The following is an 18,647-nucleotide window of genomic DNA, read 5'->3' as shown; positions in this document are numbered from 1 at the left end:
GCCGCATATGCTTTTTTTTTTTTTTTAAGTTTATGTATTTATTTTGAGAGTAGAGAGAAAGAGGCAGAGAGAGAATCCCAAGCAGGCCCTGTGCTGTCAGCACAGAGCTGGTCATGGGGCTCAAACTCACGGACCGTGAGATCATGACCTGAGCCCAAAGCAAGAGTCAGACGTTTAACCAACTCAGCCACCCAGGTGCCCCTGCATTTTTTTGTACTAAGAGTGACCAAAGAGCGTTTGAACTGTGGTGTGAGCATGTTATTAGATGCTGACCTGAAGTTTTGAATGGTGGTTATGTATCTTTGATTAAAAACACACACACAAATTAAGTAGGAGGCAAATAGTGTTTGGTCACATATCAGAAAGATATCTTTTAAAATATCATAATGGGGGGCGGTGCCTGGATGGCTTAGTCGGTTAAGTGGCCAATTTTTGCCACCATGATCTCCTGGTTTGTGAGTTCGAGCCCTGCGTCGGGCTCTGGGCTGACAGTTCAGAGCCTGGAGCCTGCTTCAGATTCTGTGCCTCCCTCTCTCTGCCCCTCCCATGCTTGCACTCTGTCTTTCTCAAAAATAAATATTGGGGCGCCTGGGTAGCTCAGTCGGTTGAGCGTCCGACTTCGGCTCAGGTCATGATCTCGCAGTCTGTGGGTTCGTGCCCCGCATCAGGCTCTGTGCTGACCGCTTGCTCAGAGCCTGGAGCCTGCTTCGGATTCTGTGTGTCCTCTCTCTGCCCCTCCCCTGCTCACACTTTGTCTCACTCTGTTTCTCAAAAATAAATAAATGTAAAAAAAAAAAAATTAAAAAAAAATAAATATTAAAAAAAATAAATAAATAAAACAAAATATCATAGTTGGGGATATGGTTTAAAGGTTCTTGGTGTGGAGCTCTCTGTGAGTCCTGGGACTGTCTCTGGACTTGCCCCTGTGAGAGGAAATTGGTAGAGAAAGGACTTTAACTTCTTGTTTTGAATAGTTTAGATGAAGGAACCAGGATCAAGATGATTGTCAAACATAAAGTTTTGCAGGGGGTGGGGGCGTGGGGGAGATGCCTGGCTAGCTCAGTTGGTAGGGCATGCGACTCCTGACTTTAGGGGCATGAGTTCGAGCCCCACGCTGGGTGTAGAGATTATTCAGAAAATAAAAATGAAATGTTTTGGGGTTATCTGTGGACAGAATGATTCTGGCTGGCATTGGCTTTGAGAAATCTACGCATCTTCCTACCACTTAGTCCAGAAGGCTCTGGATTAAGAAGCAAAGGATGTCTTAAAGGCTGGGAGGGGCACTGAGGGCTAGCTGAGAGGGTGGGGAGGCTGGCCAATGAGACGCCACTGCCTAGGGTCTCGACAACTTGTCAGAGACTTCAAGTTCTGGGAGGCATCTTGGTTGGTCACAGTTATCACTGATTAAAGGTTTACCACTAAGTGACCTGGTTAATGCCTCTGTGCTCTCTTACGAGGGCTTAAGATTTCACAGCGAAGGGGAAGTAGTGGTCGAGGCCAAGGAAGCTACCAGGGCGTGGGAACCAGAGAAAAGTGGTACGTTCCTTAAGAGTGCTTGAAGAGAGAGTTTAAGCGGACACGAGTTCGCTTGCCCCCTTTCTTCAGAAGCCATTTGAGGAATATAATGGGGTAAGTATAGTTCTTTTAATTGTGTGCGGGGAAGGGCCTAGAATTTCACTGTAGGTCAGGGAACCTTTACGCTTTGGGAAAAATATCTCAAAACAGGGCATAAGAGAACATGATGATTTTTTTTTTTTCCCCTCCTCATCTGATGCTTAAATATCTGTATACCTGAGAGCCAAGGATTGGTGACATTTGAAACTCATAGACAATTCAGAAAGAAAGAAACAAAAAAGTTGTAGCCTTGGGCTTCAAAATCTTTTTCTATTAACTTTTTCCCTCTGGTGTCTAATTGGAGAAGCACATTCTTTCCTACCTCCCCTCCAGTGGAGGCTCTGTCAGGCATGAAGCCAGTCATTAAAAGTTGGAGCATACCTTTGGCAGGGGGGTGGGGCAGAGGAGGGCAGGCCTTAGGAAGGTTTTCTTTTTTTTTTTTTTTAATTTTTTAACGTTTTTTTATTTTTAATTTTGAGACAGAGAGAGACAGAGCATGAATGGGGGAGGGTCAGAGAGAGAGACACACACATAATCTGAAACAGACTCCAGGCTCTGAGCTGTCTGCACAGAGCCCGACGCGGGGCTCGAACTCACAGACCGCGAGATCATGACCTGAGCTGAAGTCGGACATTTAACCGACTGAGCCACCCAGGCGCCCCGAGGAAGGTTTTCTTAACAGTAGCTGCTTTCTTTGGAAGGCTCGCATGTGTCTAATTCAAGTTGGTATCTCTAGAGCACCCATGCCTGGAATGTAGTCTGTTGGAAACTTCTTGAGGTCACAAACGATGCTTTACACACTGAATAAGGCCTAGGGTACTCTCAACACAGGCATCTGGGAATGCTGATGAATGTTTGGAAGTGTGTGGTCATCTGGAGAGAGAGTGTCATCTGTGCGGATTTGATAGTACTTACTCAGCAAAGTGTCTCTCTGGAGGGGCCAGGAGTGGTAAGTGGAAATGAAACATAAGATACGATCTTTGCTCTTTTAAAAAAAAAATTTTTTTAACGTTTTATTTATTTTTGAGACAGGGAGAGACAGAGCATGAACAGGGGAGGGGCAGAGAGAGAGGGAGACATAGAATCCAAAACAGGCTCCAGGCTCTGAGCTGTCAGCACAGAGCCCAGTGTGGGGCTCGAACTCACGGACCGCGAGATCATGACCTGAGCCGAAGTCGGCTGCTTAACCGACTGAGCCACCCAGGCGCCCCGGATCTTTGCTCTTAAATAACTTTACAGTGTGGCAGAAGGCATAGGGAACTGAATCATTAATTACTGTATCCCAAGGAATATGCTAATTTTTATGGTAAAGGGTAAGATAGAGCGATGTAGGACCATAGTGTAGGCAGGGGCCACCAAGGAAGATTTCCCGGAGAAGGTGCTGCTTTTGAAGGATAATGATAGCTATAATAGTGAGTACCCAATGCCAGATCCCTTTCCAAGTATTCCATGGGTACTATTATTCACAACACCCCAATGGAGAAGATAACTATTGCCATCCCCATTTAATAGAGGTCAAAATTGAGTAGGTAGAAGAGTCAAGACTGGAACCCCAGCAGTACCAAACTAGAGCCCTCAGGCTTAATCCAGGATGGGGTGAGTGGAGGAAAGGATATACCAGGCCCTGGGGGAAGTGCCTGAACCTGGGACAGGGAGGATCACTGGAGGGGGTGTGGGCCACGTGGGAGCTGGAAGATAGATAGCAGTTAGCTTATTAGGGTTTTAATTGCTAAACTAAGGAGTTTGAACTTGGCTCATGAAATTATGGGAAGTCTGCAGGACTCTTAAGCCTAAAGAGACAGGATCGAATCTGCATTTCAGGAAGGCCATCAAGTGTCCAGGATAGACTGGAGTGGGGCCAGACTGGCAACAGGAAAAGAAGTTGGGAGCCTATTAAAGTAATCCCTGTGAGGAGTGATGAGAGCTTGGCTTAAGGCAATGGCCAAAGGAGTGATGAATGGAGGCCTGGACTGACTTGAGGGATACAAGGAGGTAGAATCTACAGCCCTTGCCGTTAAATCCAGATGGAGGTGCCTGTCGAGTGTTAAGAAACATGAACCAAAGCTTGAAAATCTAACTGGCTTTATTAATCCAGTCATGAATCAAGCAGCCTTCTATCTAGCAAGTAGAGGGAGCTCTGAGGAGGTTTCTGTAGGAAGGAGGGCGAGGTAAAACATTAGCAAAAGAAAAGAAAGGATTATTTGAGGCAAGGTCACCTTCCCTTAGGGGAAAGGGGAGGGAGTCTTCTTGTCATGCAGATTTTGTGCAGATTTTGACCCTTGGAGAGGTCCAGGTGACAGATTACCTCGCTGGTGCAGACCGGAGAATTTCTGACTGAGCCCTTAGGACTCCAGACTCCATTTCCGGGGGAGGTTGGAACTTGGCCTGTGTGACGCCATTTTGGACCTGTGTTTTTTTTTTTTTTCTTTTTCACAGTAGTTTGAATGAATCCTTGTGGAATGCAAGGGAAAGACAAAAAAGATGGTGCCTTCAGGATTGGCCGTGTTCAGTTTGAGATTCATGTTGGACTCCAGAGAGTTCAGTACCCATGCAAATGAATGACAATAAGTGTTCGGGACAGTTCTTGGGTGCTTTATTCTTTGTGGAAGCCTTCTGGTTAGCGCTTTACATTAGTTAACTTGCTTCATCCTCAAAACAGTTGTACGGAGTTACTTACATCTTAACAGGTGAGGTGATAGGAATGTAGAGAGAAATAGGCGGGTCTCAGTGACTCTGATGAGAAGTGACAGAGCTGGAGCTCAGATCCTGGGTTTGATTGGGGAACCTCCATGCTGTCTAATAAAGCTTTCTGCAATGATGGACTTGTTCTATGTCTGCACTATCTAATACAGAAGCACATGGCCACGTGTAGTTGTTGAGTATTTGAAACATAACTAGTATGACTAAGGAACTCAATTTTTTTTTTTTTTAATTTTTTTTAACGTTTATTTTTGAGACAGAGAGAGACAGAGCGTGAACAGGGGAGGGGCAGAGAGAGAGGGAGACACAGAATCTGAAACAGGCTCCAGGCTCTGAGCAGTCAGCACAGAGTCCGACGCGGGGCTCGAACTCACGGACCGTGAGATCATGACCTGAGCCGAAGTCGGACGCTTAACCGACCGAGCCACCCAGGCACCCCAGGAACTCAATTTTTAATGAATGTAGATTTAAATAGCCACACGTGACTAGTGCCGGCTCAGTCCTTCTGCCCTGCTGTCTCTGGGAATCATCAGTGTATCCATCATAACTGAAGGTTTGGTGTGGATACGATTCCCCAGAGAGGTATTGTGGTGGATTCTTCTGTGGGTCACAGGCCTATCTGAGAATCGGTGGGAGCTATAAATCATCGCCCATGAATGTATAATATTATTGCACCGTACTTTGGTAATAACAGGTTCACAAAACGCAGGGTCCCCTGGCATAAAGCTGGGAGAGGAAGGAACCCAAACACAGTGTCAACTCATTGAGAATGGGGATCTCATCTGCTTTCTACTCTACACTCGGGATCGAGATTGCCAAACAATGCCTGGTACAGTTGGTATTTGATAATTTATTAAATGAGTGGCTGAAACAGAAACTAAGAGTCCATGAAGCTCCCGAAAAAAGAAGAGAAAAGCAAAAGTAGGACAAAACCCAAGAACCAGGAGAAGGTGGTACCATAGGAGGCAGAAGGGTGAAGTTTGAAGAACGGGAACAATAGTGCAGACCTGCCTGGGTAGTCAGATAAGATTAGGACATAACAGCTGTCATTGGCCTGGCAGTAATGGAGGTCCTGGTGGGTGAAAGCATGGAAGGGTGGGGGTGCTGTCCAGATTTAGTGGACTAATTCACGAGGCAATGGTGAGGAAGTAGAGGCAGTGAGCGTGGAGTCCACTGCGTTCTCCATCTAGGTTGCCCATGGAATCACTGGGAAGTGCTTGAAAGATACACATTCCTCTGGGTTCCTGGCTGGCTCAGCCGGAAGAGCGTGCAACTCAATCTGGGAGTCTTGAGTTCGAGCTCCATATTGGGTGTAGAGATTATTTAAAAAAATAAATAAAGATAAATTAAAAAAACCCCACACGTTCCTGGACGTGTTCAGACTCTAACCTGGCAAGTTTGGAGAAGGGCCAAGGAATGAGTTGTAATGAGTTGAAAGATATTTAGCTAAATTCTGAATCCCTGAATCTTTGACCATCCACCCCACCCAGCTGCAAATTTCCATGGGAGCCATTACACAGGTCCCTTCCTGCTAACTTTGTGGACAGATTGTCAGTCTTCACGCAGAGTGTGTTATTTTCTAAGTAATTTTTGCGAACATTCAGGTATGCTGTGTAAGAAGCTGGCAGTCATTGGCAGAGCCCCAAATCACATCTGTTTACTTATTTTCTATTATTAGACTTGCCCGTATTCATTTGCCAAATGACAGACTATTCCCCTGCATTCTCTACTTCTTTGCCACCTGCTTTTCTTCCCCCGTGCGCCTTTCTTACTGACACCAAAATGGAAAATGCCAGAGCCATTACACAGGTGAATAGAATTCAGCATGAAAAGTCAGCCTTCTCTTTTGTCAGGTGACCCTACTTTTCAGGTCAGTGGCTCTCAAAAGTTTGACCATCAGTGTCTTTCTTCCTCTCTTCCCCCTATGCATTGGATGCTTCAAAAAATTTACCTGCCACACTAACTGAATATTGAATACAGTTGACATCCACCATTGACGGTACACCCACCAAAGCTCAGATACTGCCCTAGACACTTTTTATATACGTGATTTCTCCTGTGTCTAATCCTCACTGCAATCATTTGGGGGTATACCCACATCTGACACTTAGAAAAGTTAAATAACTTACCCAATGTCGTCCTGCTAAGTGGCAAAGTCAGGACTAGAACTTGTGTCCCGCTGACTCTAAATCCTGAACTCAGATATAGTGATTGGATGACTCACCGCTTAATCCTCAACACCATTCTCTAATTTGGGGGGAAATAGGCTAAAAGAGGGTAAGGGACTTGGCCAAAGCAGAGGGCCAATAAAGCCAGGGCAAACCTAGGTTGATCTTTCTCTGTGCTACTCCTACTACATCCACTGCTGAAAATAATTTCTCTCCCCGTATCAAAGACATATATCAATCAAAGCCACTCTGAGTCTTGAAGCTTCCAGTTAGCATGAGGTAACACTCTAGATTGCTCTGGTTACAGCCGAAAGCAAAGGAATTTGATAAATAGTCTGTACAGCCATAGTGTGGGTAAATGGATGGTTTCCATTAGGCTCTGGAAATAACAGCTTGCCCATCCCTGTACCTGCTTGGAATCCCCCCAGTCTCTCAAAACCCACTCTGGGCTTAGGAGGCCATGACCCCTTTAGTATTGTCTGGGAGAGAAAGCTGTTTTTGCATACGAAGCACCCACTCAGGAAAGATGGCAAATTGAGTCTCCCTATCAGGGAAGCTGTACTTTCCAGAGGGCAAAAGGACACCTTCCTGGTGGCTTGTGGGTTCAGCCTGTACTTTCTGCAGGTGTTCTGGGTTGGGGGAGGGAGGAAGGGAGATCAGTGGAATCATGGGATTTACCCAGCCTGCACCGCGGAGCTTCCTGGCCGTTGTCTCTGATCTTCTGTCTTCTGAGGTGTGCTTTGGCTCAGATTACAACGTATTTTTCCCAGCTTGTGCTAATGTTACTGGTTTGATATGACCTTCGAGGATAAGCTCCAAGCACTAGTTTGCTGGTGGAGAATAAAAGCAGGATTACGGATCTGATTTGTTTCAGCTGGTGTCCCTTCGGAATATTCTGGAATTTAAAGAAGCCGCTTCCTCACCTGATTTAGTAACACACTCTAGTGTTTCAAAATTTAATTTATACAGTGGTTTTCCTCTAAAGCTTGAATTTACAACAGGAGGGATTTACTTCTTTAGCCGTCTTGGGGGAATAGCAAACGGTTGCCTGTACAAATTTCTTTCCTTTCCATGGTAAGCCTATATTCAGTCACCTAGAGCCTAGATCCAAATCTTTGTTCAGAGTTGGGGTTTTTTTGTTTTGTTTTGTTTTTTTAAGGTTTTCTAACATTTTTATCTGTTAGTGCCCCCTGCTGGACTTCTTCCAAGTTCTTCTTCACTTTAAGCTGTAGAGCCCAGATGGGGCACTCAGTGTCACCAAGGCCTTCCCTTAAAATGGAGAGGTTGGGGATGTGGCCCTTGACCTCTGGCATTCCATAACTCCGGGAACACCCTACTCTGGTGGTCGCTTTTTCCGTGACCTCAGGATACTGGTAGATGTCATCCAGGGAGCAAGATGAGCTGCCCTGCTTCCAGGAGCTCTGTTCTCATTTGAATCAGGTTCATTTAAGAGCAGAATGGAAAGAGTTTATGTGAGAGGGTGCGGCAACATCTCAATCTCTGGAGTTTCTGCTCAACAACATTGTTTCATGGGGATTGAGCGGAGGAGTGCTTGGCATCCATCTCGCTTACTTAAGACTGTCGAAAAACAAGTTCCAAGAACCAACAGGAGGAGACGGGACTAGTCCCCTCCTGGGAGCTGTAAAGGAGGAAGCACCCTGTGCACCCTGTGGCTGTCGCCACCATGGACTTATGGGCACTCCCTCTTGTTCAGCGTCCACCTGTCTGACGTGGTCCCCGCCTGTCCCCAACAGAAGTGTCTGCCATCTGCCCTTCGTCCATCTTTGTAGAGTGGCCACACCGCAGTGCATGGTGACTATCTGTGCCTCTGTGTCCTTGTCTCCTAGCACAGTGCCTGGTACATGATAAGTGTGTGGTAAATGGAACTAAAGTAGAATGTCCTTCTCTTCAGTTCTGTCTGTCCTGGATCTATCTGAATTTCAAGTGTGCGCGCTGAAACCCTTGTCATCCAGCCATTCCTTCTCTTCCTGGCCCCGAGTAGTTTATGTTTCTGTAGCATTTAGTATTCGCTTCTAAGAGTTACGATGTTTGCTTTTAAAGGTAGTTGCTTACGTCGACTCTTACTTTCCAGATCCTAAACACCTTGAGAGCAGGATCCTTAACTCGATTGATGTCTTCATTGTCCGTGACCCACGAAACGATGCCTTAACACATAATAATGATAGCAGTTATATACAGCATTTAATGTGCGCCAGGCACTCACTGTTCCCCATACTTCACATATGTGCGTTCTTTAATCTTCGCAACAGCTTTGTGGGACAAGAGCTATCATCAACGTCTATCTCCGTTTTGTAGGTAAGGAGAATGACATTAAGTAATTTGCTCAGGGTCATATAACTAGGAAGCGAGGAGCTTGGATTCTGTCCCCGACAGCATATCCCAGAGTCTAGACCTTCATCGCTGCCTTGATGCCGCCTCTTGTCGGCACATGTGCACGTGGAGGCCATTTACGTCAATACTTGTCTAGCGCATGTAGGTTATTTCTTGGTTATTTAGAACCAACAAACAGGTTGGAGGTGATCCACTGTCGCTTTCATCTCCACCGTCCGAACCGCTTCCTGAGCCACGGGAAGGCCAAGAGGGGGCACCAGAATGTTGGTTCTAGTTTGAATTTCAGAAGCGTTGGATGGATGAAGTTCTGACTTCAAAGGCAACAGTGCCATCTAGTGAGACAGCTTGCTAATAACAGCTCCGAATCCTTTTTCTGACACCCCGGTACATCATCCTTTTATTCCGGGAGCCCCAATATTAGCTTAACTTTAAGTTTTGATTGCCAGAGAGCGGGTGGGGTGAGAAGGAAGACTAGCTTGAATGGAGCCAAGCCCAGTCTCTTCCTTGAAGAGGCTGCGATGCTGATCGTGGTCCTTTGGGTTGGTTGAGCCCCATTGGCTGTTAGTGCCCAACACTGGGCTCCAGACCCCCTCCCTTCTGCTTCTGCTCACGTGTGCTGCTAGGGGTATAGGCTGGTATTCCTCTCTTAATCCTTGCCTTTGGAGCTGTCTGCTCTGTTGCGACCATCTGTGAGTTGCCTGCTGGAGTACAGACCACATTCCAGGTTACGTAGGAGACGGTACGTGATGCATTATAACAAGTTAGTCCCAATGTAAGAAATCCCACGGTCAACAACATTATAGCACAGTTTTGCGATGAGGAGTTTTTAACAAGCAAGTCTCTGAGACCTTGGGAAGGGGGTGTGATGAGTAGCCACTCCACAGTGAACAAGTAAGTGGCAAAAAAGTGCTAGGTGTAGGGTAAATGAGAGAGGAAGGGCTGGTATACACACTTCAGTTCTGCCAGGCAAGTGGAGGCTCTGTGTTTGGTGCTGTTTTGATTTCTAGGGGGTGTATGTGTTCGAAAACTTGATATCAATTGCTTCTAAGTTCATTTACTTCTTGCTGAAAGAATGGAATATAAGAGCATGGTTATAACTTCCCTCACACACACACATAAAATTATGTGCTTCTTTGGTTGGGAGTGAACAATCCCTTACCCTACAAGACTGTTCAGAGGCTCAGCGTCCTGGGGATCTAGTGGAAGGAATATGCTCTGTGGAGATCAACGAATTTTTCAGTGGTGAGCAATCCATCAGAACAAGAAAACAATTTTGGTTATACTGGAGCCTGAGTTATAGCGACATTTATGGTAATAGGAATTTACCATTAATAAAATCTATGCAAAGCACAGGGTTTGTTTGCTAATTTTTTTGGTTAGGGGACAGATAAAATATTTTAGGTTTTGTGGGTCTAATGAGCTCACTGCATAACTTACAGTGGTGCCTTAACTATTCAGTTTGCCATTGTAGGTAAACAGCAGCCATAGATAATATGTAAATGAATAGGTATGGCTGTGTGCCAATAAAACTTTATTAATGATTATGAAATTTGAATTTCATATAATCATCATGTGTCATGAAATAGTATTCTTGTTTTGAGTTTTCACCCCCAATCATTTTTTTTTTTAAACACCATTCTCAAGGGACCGTAAAAGAAAAAAACAACAGGCAACTTCAGATTTGGCCTGGGGGGGGGGGGGGGGGGGCTGTAGTTTATGGACTGCTGATCAGATGTTTGGATTAGTTAAAAAAAATAAAAATTATTTGTTCATATGTTCAGTTAGTGTCATAAGATGTCTGAACAGCTTTTCTCTCTCAAGTAAAATGAAAGGTGGCTGAATTCCATCTACTATAACTTCAGTGTAAGCATTTTAAAGAGCTCTGTGAACTTGAATCATCTTGGGCTGGGGTGGAGGGACTCTGCCCTCTAATCCCTCCTTGGCCTTCCCAGGAGGAAGAGAAGCAGGCCCGGTGACCCCTGCCCCCATCAGGTCTTTCTCCCTACTGGAACTCTCCCATCCCCCCTCCCCCCCCTCCCCCCCCCCCCCCCCCCCCCCCCCCCATCTGCACCTGCATCTTGAGAGTCTCCATGAGGTTGAAGAAACGTGGGATTGTTACCCTGGCATATGGATTAAGAAGCCCACGTATAAAAAGTACTGGAGGGATTTGCTCACTGAGATTAGGTCCCCAAGGAAGAATAAGGCAACAGGTCGAGATTTTCCACTTCTGCCTCAAATGAGCTGGGTGGAGTTTGCATCACATTTGTATCCTTTCTCCTATCTATTGCCTGTCAGTACACTCTCTGTGTACAGAGTTACATGGGGGAACTTGTGTCTTTAAAATTTTGTAACCCGGTTTCTTTGTCAAGCTGTGGAGTTGAGCTGACCTCCCCCAGGGTTGAGAAAGAAGTCAACGGCTCACATCCTGTGTCTTTCTGCAGCAGCCAGCAGAGTAGCCAGCAGAGCAGCCACGACGATGATTCCAGCAGGTTCCTGAGTCCTCGAGCGCGGGAAGAAAGGTAAGGCCAAGAGTGGGGGGAGCGGTGGGCTGAAATGTTTGCGCATGATCGTCCTTCCGGTGCCTGGAGAACCGTGGGCAAAGGCAGGGTGGGAGGAGGCTTCCAGACGTCTGTGCTCAGACTGGCCAGGAAGGCCGGACATTCGCCTGGGAAGTGAGAGGGTGTAGCACCAAGGGACTGGCTCTAAAGGCTTTTGGTGTTCGGCAAGGAGCAAAGCCAGTAGGTGGCCAATCAGAGATCCCGGGAGGACCTCAGCGTGGACTTGGCTTGAGGCACATCTTAGCGGCTGGGTTGCAGGGTGGATGGTGCCTGAAGAAGAGCTGCGTGGCCTGGCGTGCCGTGTGTGGCATCAGGTGGCGGCAGAGCACCGGGGTAAGGGTGGACTGTGATGTCAGAGGTGAATGAGGGTGGATAGGCAGGGGGCAGGGAGGAGGGAGAGGCTCTTGGGGTCTGACTCGTTAAACCCTGAGGATGGGAGCACCAGCCGGCATCTACCAGTCGTCCCGTGGTGCCCGTGTGCGGCGGACAGGGGTCCACTGTAGCGGGTGAAACTGTGCCAGGGCACGTTGACCGCACTGATGCTGACGAGAGGGGGGTTTCGGTTGGCATGCCGCGGCGCGGGGCTCTGCTTTTGGTCCAGCTCTGGTTTTTGTCAACATACCGAATGAGAAAGGAGAAGGTACTTCTATGTCATTTATCAGACTTCTGGCAGACACTCAGCTGAGAGGGAATAGAGAGAGAAGACCAAGGATGACAGGCTCAGGATTTAGTATTTCAGATGGAACCGTGGGTGCAAATGACAAGATTTTTTTTGAAGGAAATGTGCCATTATATTTATATTATGTGCTTATAAATCTATAGTAGAATGGTTTTTTTTTTTTAAGTTTATTTATTTTGAGAGAGAGAGAGAGAGAGAGAGAGAGAGAGAGCGCGCACAAGCAGGGAAGGGGCAGAGAGAGAGGTATCCCAAGCAGGCTCTGTACTGTCACTGAGCCCTCAAGAACCATGAAATCATGGCCTGAGCTGAAGTCAAGAGTCGGGCGCTTAACCGATTGAGCCGCCCAGGCGCCCCTAGAGTAGTTGCTTACCTATAGGATTGCCACAGGGAGCCTACCTTGACAGGATTTCATGTGAAAAAGAACCTGGGCGTTTTATTTACCAGCAAAATTACGAACCAATAGGATGACACAGGGACCAGATGATCTTTGAAAGTCCGAATTCATTCATGGAAGTGTGGAGCATGGATTAGAAAGAGAAAAAGATCTTCCTGGTCTGTACTGGTTTGACCATATCTGGTGTATCGTATCTAGTTCTTTGGAAATACATGTATTGATAAATTAAGAATCTAGAAGGAAAGATCGCAATGATAACGTAGTATGATAAGGACCAGTTGAAGGAAAATGGCTTAGCCTGGAAAAGAGAAGGGCTTCAGTGACTCTAACAACTGCTCTTTAAATACCTGGAAGCCTAAGAAATAGAGCGAGAGCGGGAGAGGTCATAGCGAGAAGTATTTCAGCCCTGGGTAAGGAAGAATTCTGTGGTTACAGCTGGACTGTAATGGTATAGGCCTTGCAGAGATAGGTACTATCCCCTCAATAGAAGTGTTCAAGCTACAGCTAGTAGTGGATCAAAAGGGGACTGTCTCCTGGGGAGAGGGTGGGGCCTTGCTAATCCTTTCATAGATCTCTTTGCATTATAAAGTTGTATGGGTTCTGCCCTAGTCCTCAAGTATCAGTTTTAGCTCATCAATTCAAACTGAGGGGATAGGAGGCAGGGAGCCCCCAGGGGTAAAGACTAATCAATCTTGTTAAGATGCTTCCTCAGTTACCATCTGATGGCAGTTCCCTCTGTCTCTCCAGTGGCCCATACACTGTCTTGTCAGTGCTTTCTGGGTTTCATCAACCATACTCTCAAAATTAACAAAAAACTAAAAAATTTGAAAAAAGGGGGCTGTGGGGGCACCTGGGTGGCTCAGTCGGTTAGGCGACCGACTTGGGCTCAGGTCATGATCTCGCGGTTTGTGAGTTCGAGCCCCATCTCGGGCTCTGTGCTGACAGCTCAGAGCCTGGAGCCTGCTTCAGATTCTATCTCCCCCTCTCTCTACCCCTTCCCTACTCACGCTCTGTGTCTCTCTGTCTCTCAATAATAAATAAATGTTAAAGAAAAAAAAAATTTGAAAAAGGGGGCCGTGGAGTCCCCCGGCTCAACTTCCTTCCCTTGTGCTTGGACATCGCACATCTCCTGAAGTGTCCCGTCCCGTCCTGGGAGAGACGAGTAGGCCGTGAGTTGCAGGCTCTAAAACGTTTCTCCCGAGGCAAACTTCATCTCTTACTCCAGGACGTGACTACCCGAGCACTAGAGACTGCTCTGTCTTTCGTTTGCTCTTTGGGGTTGTACGTTGACATGAATCATATTTTAGCTCCTTCTCTACCCACTTCCTCAACCAAATGAAATGTTGCAAAGGTTCTCCAGTCTGAACCTCTGCCCAGAAAAGTCCTCGGATGTCTTCCCTGGGCCTTCCCATCCCTGGCCCCCTGAAAGGCCCCTAAACTCTTCAGCTCCCCTTGGGCAGTACAGGAAACAAAGCTCTGATCAGAAGTATGCCTCCCATGGTGATCTCTGCGGACCCCCTCCTCCCAGAAGCTCAGGACTGGTATGTGTTCCACGATGGCCATTCTGAAGGAAGTCTTTTTCTTTTCTTCTCATCCAGTTGGTTCTCCTGGAGAGAACAAGTCCCCAGAGTGCTAATTAATCACCAGTCTCAGTTCAGAACAAACCCTTACGCCCTGCCCCTAATCCTTCCTATAATATGTTTTTACCCAATTAAGAGACTCTCTGGGGTGTTTTGGATGTTGGTCTGCAGTTATCCTGGCCTGGGGCAAGCATGAGATCCAGACCCTGGGGAGATTTTCAGCTGTGGTGGGGATCCCACTTCCTGCTCCTCACTGTGGGCCCCATTGAATGGACAGTGCCCCCTGCTGGGTATGGCGGGATTTCCTACAGAGGCCAAGCCTTAGTGGAATGTCATTTACCCTTGAGAATTTCCGTGGGAGGCCGCAGAGCAGGTATTATGGATCGAAAATGGTCAAGTCGGTGGGAAATATGGACCCTTTTCTGTGGCTGCTCCTAATTCTCCAAACCACGTGGTCAATTATCAGATGAAGGATAGTTTCATAGAGCAGGCAAAAAAAAAAAAAAAAAAAATTAACATTGATTGCTTCTGCCTCACAGATAAAAATTCTAATCCTTAAGTATGAGGTATTCTTTCTTTCTTTCTTTCTTTCTTTCTTTCTTTCTTTCTTTCTTTCTTTTTTCTTTTACAGAATTGTATTTCTTTTTTCTTTTTTTAATTTAAGTTTTTTTTAATTTACATCCAAATTAGTTAGCATATAGTGCAACAGTGATTTCAGGAGTAGATTCCTTAATGCCTCTTCCTCATTTAGCCCCTCCGCCATCCCACACCCCCTCCAGTAACCCTCTGTTTGCCCTCTGTATTTAAGAGTCTCTTATGTTTTGTCTCCCTCCCCGTTTTTATATTATTTTTGTTTCCCTTCCCTTATGTTCATCTGTTTTGTCTCTTAAAGTCCTCATACGAGTGAAGTCATATGATTTTTGTCTTTCTCTGACTAATTTCACTTAGCATAATACCCTCCACGTAGTTCCATCCACGTAGTTGCAAATGGCAAGATTTCATTCTTTTTGATTAACGAGTAATACTCCATTGTATATATATACCACATCTGCTTTATCCATTCATCCATCGATGGACGTTTGGGCTCTTTCCATACTTTGGCTATTGTTGATAGTGCTGCTATAAACATGGGGGTACATGTGTCCCTTCAAAACAGCATACCTGTATCCCTTAGATAAATAGCTAGTAATGCAATTGCTAGGTCGTAGGGTAGTTTTATTTTTAACTTTTTGAGGAAACTCCATACCGTTTTCCAGAGTGGCTGCACCAGCTTGCATTGCCACCAACAATGCAAAAGATCCTCTTTCTCCGCATCCTCGCCAACATCTGATGTTGCCTGAGTTGTTAATGTTAGCCATTCGGACAGGTGTGAGGTGGTATCTCATTGTGGTTTTAATTTGTATTTCCCTGATGATGAGTGATGTGGAGCATTTTTTCCTGTGTCGGTTGGCCATCTGGATGTCTTTGGAGAAGTGTCTATTCATGTCTTTTGCCCATTTCTTCACTGGATTATTTGTTTTTTGGGTGTTGAGTTTGATAAGTTCTTTATAGACTTGGGATACTAACCCTTTATCTGATATGTCGTTTGCAAATATCTTCTCCCATTCTGTCGGTTGCCTTTTAGTTTTGCTGATTGTTTCCTTCTCTGTGCAGAAGCTTTTTATTTTGATGAGGTTCCAGTAGTTCATTATTGCTTTTGTTTCCCTTGTCTCCAGAGACGTGTTGAGTAACAAGTTGCTGTGGGCAAGATCAAAGTGGTTTTTGCCTGCTTTCTCCTCGAGGATTTTGATGGCTTCCTGTCTTACATTTAGGTCTTTCATCCATTTTGAGTTTATTTTTGTGTCTGGTATAAGAAAGTGGTCCAGGTTCATTCTTCTGCATGTCGCCGTCCAGTTTTCCCAGCACCGCTTGCGGAAGAGACTGTCTTGATTCCATTGGATATTCTCTCCTGCTTTGTCAAAGATTAGGTGGCCATACGTTTGTGGGTCCCTTTCTGGGTTCTCTATTCTGTTCCATTGATCTGAGTGTCTGTTCTTGTGCCAGTACCATACTGTCTTGATGATTACAGCTTTGTAGTATAGCTTGAACTCTGGGTGAGGTATACTTTCAACTGGTTAAATAAAACATCACTTTTCCTTTTTCTTGTATGAGGTTCAGAATAGATACAATATTTAGAGATAAACTAGCTGTCCTACTTAGCTTAACAAATGTCTACGTGACAGCAAAGGGGGAAATGCCTCGGTGTGCTGTCCAAGTCCTAGGACTTCTGAGAATTTTTCTTCTCATTCACATCAGTGTTGATTCCTGAAGAAAAAAGCCTTTGGAACTATGATAGGGGCAGAGGGTGGGCGGGTACAGGGAGGAAGTCATTTCCTGGGCAGGTGTGCATCAAGAAAAGTTGATTTGAGGAAGAGAATCAGCTTTTTGGAAATGAGGGTTGTCTCAGAGATAGGAATAATGCCCTCAGGTTTCTAGTGGAAAGAAAGCAGAATAGATCCAGCTTTCCCAAAGTCTGTATGTGTGTGTGCGTCATTGAATGTGGGGCATAGATCCATTTTCATGCTTCTAGGGTAAAGAAGCCAGGGGTACACTTAAAAAAAGTTGGTTCCCTGGTTCAGCCCAAACTGGACCAATTGTCAGGGTTCCTCACGTTGCCAGATCTTTATTTGGTACATTCACAGAATGGCAGGAACTGTCAAACAGCCAGGGCTGTAGAAAAAGGAGCTATTTTACTAAGGACGTTTTATGTACACAATGTTAGTTTCAACAAAACGTGGTCTCGGTCGACCAGGAAGCCTTTCAGTGGTAGGAAGGTTGAGACCCAGACAGGGCAGGGGACTAACCGAGCGCTGAGGCCAGGCTGTGTGCGTTCACGTATCCATTTCTGCGTGCAGACACGTGCGCCCCAAACCCTTGTTAAGATACTGGGGAGCCTGCTAGAGTCCAGACTGTGAGATGGATAGAGAGGTTTCCTCGCTGGCGGGCTGTGTGGTGTCCTAGAAAGACAGACCCAGACCTTGAAGTCAGACCCACTTAGGTGTTCGACTAACCTTCTTCCTTATTAACTGCATTTTTAAAAGCACCTTACTTAGCTTTACTCACCCTCGTTTACTCATCTATGAAAGTCTTTCCTTGAAAGAAATAAATGAGATAATATGTGTAAGGTGCTCGGTACTTAGCAGGTGCTTAGTGAGTGGTAGCTGCTAGTACTCTGATGATGTGAGATTTCACTCTGTTTCCTAGCGGATCTGTATATACTCTGCTGTCCTTGAAGAAGCAGAGACAGAAAGAACACGTAGGATATTGATCGCCCGTAAAATGTCAGATGTGGACACTAAGAATAAATAGATGAAAGCCTGGTAGTTCCCCTTGGGCACCTTGTTGTCTCATGGTGAGACACACCTATAATGTCATGTTTTATAATGGACTCGGAATTCTGTATACAGTAATAACACGGAAGAATTTGTTCACTTAACGCGTCTAACCCTGTGCCATGCGTCTTGCACAGACTCTGAAATGCAGTCCTCTCAACAGCCCCGTCAAACAGATGCTGTTATTACCTGCACATTAGAGTGTAAGAAATGGAGGCTCAGTGGAGGTACCAAATTTTCCCCAGAGTAGCACAGCTACTGTGCTTGGGGCGAGAGCAGGGAAGAGGGAGGAGGAGCCCGAGGGATCCAGAAAGACTCCACAGAAGGAGATGTGCCTCGCTGAGAGCTACAAGATGAGTAGGAATCTGTCACGCGGGCTGCATTCGCAGGCGACAGAACAAGCTGTACATAAGCAGGGAGGCGTGAGAAAGCCAGGCAAGTTCAGGGACTTCAGATACTTCGGTATCGCTGCCGATCATGTCCCAGGAGGGGAGTGGCTAGTGAGTGGCTAGCAATCATCTTTGCACAGGTAGACAGGTGCCGGTCCTGCCACAGCCCGCTGTGACAGAGTGGGCTTCCTCATAGGGGAGGAGAAATGAGGGAGAGGTTTTGATGAAGGGGGTGCCCAGATCACTTATAGATACTCTTGTGACAAAAGTCACTTTGGTCCTAGTGGGAGAGATGGATTTAAGGGGCTTCGTTGAAAGCAGACAGACAAGGAAGGAAACTGACAATGATTTACCTAATCGGTCCCTCATTTAACAAGCATTTATTGAGCACATACTATCAGCTAGCTACTCTTTTAAACGTTGGGGGCCGCAGCCATGAACAGGTAACTTGTCCCCCATCTCTTGATGCTTATGTTATAGCAAGTGGACACAGATATAAACAAACAAGTGAATAAGAAAGCACCAAATGGTAACAAGGGCTATAAAGAAAATGAAAAAGAGTGATACAGCGGACCAAGGCTTTTTAGGACAACTCTTAAGCGGGAAGGGTCACCTTATTGACCTGGTGATGTTTAAGCCAAGACCAGATGGGCACATTTCTGAATTAATGGTAGTGAGAACGGAAAAGGAGGAACCAATTGAAGAAGTTCGTTAAGTAGGTTTGGCAAAGCTTATCTACATCTGGGTTGAGGAAGGGTACCTAGTGTGAGCCTAAGGTTTCTAGTGGGGCAGCAAATAAAAGGTAGCATAGTCCACAGGTTTAATGCCTACCTGGGTTCTGA

At 45.9% G+C, this 18,647-nt stretch overlaps 1 protein-coding gene across 1 annotated transcript in view; it reads left to right on the top strand.

The window, feature by feature from the left end:
* GRAMD1B (GRAM domain containing 1B) overlaps window positions 1-18,647 on the top strand; it is a 170,664-nt gene that overhangs the window by 23,761 nt on the left and 128,256 nt on the right. The window contains exon 2 of the mRNA XM_049611497.1: window positions 11,276-11,353. Within this exon, the coding sequence (XP_049467454.1) occupies window positions 11,276-11,353 (78 nt within the window). The remainder of the gene's footprint in view (window positions 1-11,275; window positions 11,354-18,647) is intronic.

The sequence above is a fragment of the Panthera uncia genome, chromosome D1 (genome assembly GCF_023721935.1).
Source record: "Panthera uncia isolate 11264 chromosome D1, Puncia_PCG_1.0, whole genome shotgun sequence".
NCBI lineage: Eukaryota > Metazoa > Chordata > Mammalia > Carnivora > Felidae > Panthera > Panthera uncia.
This window is presented reverse-complemented; position numbering and strand designations above follow the sequence as displayed.